Raw genomic sequence first — 3,235 nt, 5'->3', positions numbered from 1 at the left:
AGGGTTCAAGCAAGGGTTTCCCAGGGAAAAAGCCGGCGCTGATGGAGCGTTCGGGTCGCCGCTTCTCCTTCATTCTTCCGTCGGCTCTAGCGGGCTGCAAGCCCATGTCGCGCCATAGGCCCATTCGGCTGTTTATAGATTTGAGGCCTGGATATACTAATAGCTTTTTTTTTAGGCCTGGATATACGGAAAATCCTACTTGACGCACCTTGCGTCAAGTTGCCAGCGAGGGAGGATTTGGCCCGGCCCGCCCACCACTTCTCCCATCCCGGTTTTGGGAACATTCCAGGAGATTCCTGAACCGGTTTTCTCCGGGGTTCTTTGCTGTCTCAATTTCTTTTTTTTTCCTGCTACTTTTTTATTTCCTCTCCTTTTTCCGTTTCTTCTTTTTTTCGTTTTTATTTCAAAAATTATTCACGTTCCTTGAAAATTCTTCACATGTTTATAAAAAAGTTTGCATTTACAAAAATGTGGGAGTTTCAAAATATTATCGTTTTTCAAAAAATTGTTTTATGTTTCCAAAAATTGTTCGTGTTTTCAAATTTCTTCCGTAGTTTCAAAAAATGTTCTGGTTTTTTAAAAATACCTTTTCTTTTTCCGTATTTCTGTTTCGTTACTTCATTTTTTTTCTTTTTTGTTGTAATTCCTTTTTCTTCTCTTTCTTGTTCTTGAGAATTTCAATTTTCTTTTCAAAAATTCAAAACAATGTTCGGAAGTTAAAAAAAATGTTACTGTTGTTATCTTTTGTTCAAAAATTCAAAAAGCAATTCTCCATTTTTTATAAAAATGTTCGCATATTTAGACAAAAAGTTCACCTTTCAAATATTCTCCAATTTTTAACAAAATGTTCACGTTTTCAAATTTTGTTCAGGAGTTTGAAAAAATGTTCCTCTTTCAAAATTCATTTGCTATTTTATAAAATGTTCGTGTTTTCCAGTTTTGTTTGGTAGTTTCAAAATTTGTTTGCAAACTTCAAAAAAGTGTCTGTTTCTAATTTTGTTTGGGAGTTTCAAAAAATGTTTGCAAATTTTTCAAAATATTTACATTTTCTAATTTTGTTCTGGAGTTTAATTTTTTTTCCAATTTTTGAAAAATGTTCACGTATCCAAATTTTGTTTTGGAATTTAAAAAATGTTCATATTCCTTTTTCGTTTTTCTGCGTATTTTCTCCTGTTCCTTTTTTCGTTATTTAAGAATATTTCACAGGTTTAAAAAATGTTCTTGATTTCATAAAAAATGTTAATGTTTTTCAATAAAGGTTCAAAAAAATTAAAAATATTTCCATTTCCATATTTTGTTTTGAGTTTTAAAAAATGTTCTTGGTTCAAAAATTGTTCACGGATTCCAAAAAAATTTGCGTTTCCAAATTTTTGTTCAGAGTTTCAAAAAGTGTTCCCTTTAACAAAAATGTGTTCACATATTAAAAAATGTTCGTAATTTTCAAAGAAGTGTTCAGTTTATCAAAAACTTGTTGACATATTAAAAAAATGTTCAAGCCTTTTATTTTCCTTCTCAAATTTGAAAAGTGTTCGCTTGTTTACAAAACACCTTTTCAAAATAATGATCGCGTTTGGAATTTGACAAAATGTTCGGAGCTTCGCGCGCCATACTAAATGAAGAAAGCTTCTCTATCCCGTTGGCTAGGCTCGCGCGAGAGCAACGCGAGGTCCCTTTTTCGATCCCTCCCTTGAGTAGTATTTTTTGGGATTTTCGCTGTATTACGCTAATGGGCCAGCCCAGATGGAGTCGCGCATGTGCGTCCGCTCAGCAATTCGCCGTAGCGAGCGGCGCATAGGGACTCCCTGGATATACTAGTAGCTTGTTCAAGTAGATACAAACACCCCTAAAAAAATTAGATACAAACACTTTGATTGAGATTAGGGGGTGGAAGGAAACAACCGCCGCCTCTACAATTTTAAATTCATTTGATAGCAAACTATGTGACTTTTACTTATTTTTATAACTATGTGATTTTTATTTGTTTAATAATGTGCAATGATTCATTCAATTGTTATTTGGTTGTGAACGATGACAATTTTATTAACAAAAAAATGGACGGTGTAGTGGGCTGCCCCGTTGGGTGCGCTGCCCATAAAAGGGCGGATAGTGGGTGGACGCCCGCCCTCCTGCGACCTAAATGGCCAAAAAGTGGAGTCTACATGTTAGCCTAATCAGCTAGGAGACTACAAGTTAGAAGTATAAGTTTTCGTTGTAGTAGGATAGGATCAGGGGCGAAGCTACGTATAGCTACCCGGTGTCACTGGCACCGGGTGCAATTTACACGCACTTATTAGCTTAGTGTGTAGGCCATTCAATTGTTTGATATGTAGGCATGTGTTCTTCTATATGGACACCGGGTAATTTTAAGTCTGGATCCGCCCCTGGATAGGATTAAGCTCCATGTAAGCTAGACTTGTTGTTCAGTATAAGTGAAAAAGGGAAATTACTCCGTAAAGGATGCTGGAGTAGCCAACTTACTGAGGGCTGCCGCGTGCGAAAGTGTCCTCCATGTCGTCCGTTTCCAGCATGTTTGGCACGCCAGAAGAGCACGATCCCGACCGGATTCACTGGTTACTCTCACTGACGATGCGGGTCCACAGTTCAGTTTCGTCTGCTTCCTTGTTCTCTTCCGTGCAGCCAAATGGATTGACCCCCTCATATTATCTTGAGAAAATTCCTTGTGTTTGCATACGCATGTAGCCGAAACGATCAATCAGGCCGGTAGTTGCCTAGCTTTGTACTCGCGTCTCATCGGGTTGAATCAACCTAGAGCCAGGGGCACGGCGCTGCACCTGGCCGCGAGGCACGGACGCACGGTGATCGTGCGACGGTGGAGAAGCTCATGCTGCTGGCGCCCTTTTCTTCTCATCATCTGTAGGGAGCCGCGGCGGTACTTCTCGCTGTCATCTTCCTCGAGAGCAGCTGGAACCAAGACGAACTCCTACCCCTCCACCAATGCATCCTCCGGATTGAGGACTGAAGCAGCGGTATTTGCTTGTCGGAGCTTGTGTTGTGGATCATGCCGCTGGCCGGAAACATGTCCACTTCTGCGACTGATCTTCACTGGTGCGTGGGCGGACGTGGTGTTCTTCTGCGGCGCGTGCGACGCCGACCGGCCGACATGCACGACGCCAACTTCCACGCCTCCTATGCGCGGGGCGAGGCGGTGCTCGAGGGTTGCCGGGCGTGCTGTTGCGCGCAGCCGCAGTCGACATCAGGTTATTGCTCTGAGCGG

At 41.1% G+C, this 3,235-nt stretch overlaps 1 protein-coding gene across 1 annotated transcript in view; it reads right to left on the bottom strand.

The window, feature by feature from the left end:
- Positions 1 to 267, bottom strand: part of LOC119308905 (nucleolar complex protein 2 homolog) — a 6,441-nt gene extending 6,174 nt beyond the window's left edge. Inside the window, exon 1 of the mRNA XM_037585062.1 lies at positions 209 to 267. Within this exon, the coding sequence (XP_037440959.1) occupies positions 209 to 267 (59 nt within the window). The remainder of the gene's footprint in view (positions 1 to 208) is intronic.
- Positions 268 to 3,235: the final 2,968 nt, after the last annotated feature.

This window comes from Triticum dicoccoides, chromosome 5B (assembly GCF_002162155.2).
Source record: "Triticum dicoccoides isolate Atlit2015 ecotype Zavitan chromosome 5B, WEW_v2.0, whole genome shotgun sequence".
Classification (NCBI taxonomy): Eukaryota; Viridiplantae; Streptophyta; class Magnoliopsida; order Poales; family Poaceae; genus Triticum; species Triticum dicoccoides.
The sequence above is the reverse complement of the archived record's forward strand: the minus strand, read 5'-3'. Positions and strand labels throughout refer to the sequence as shown.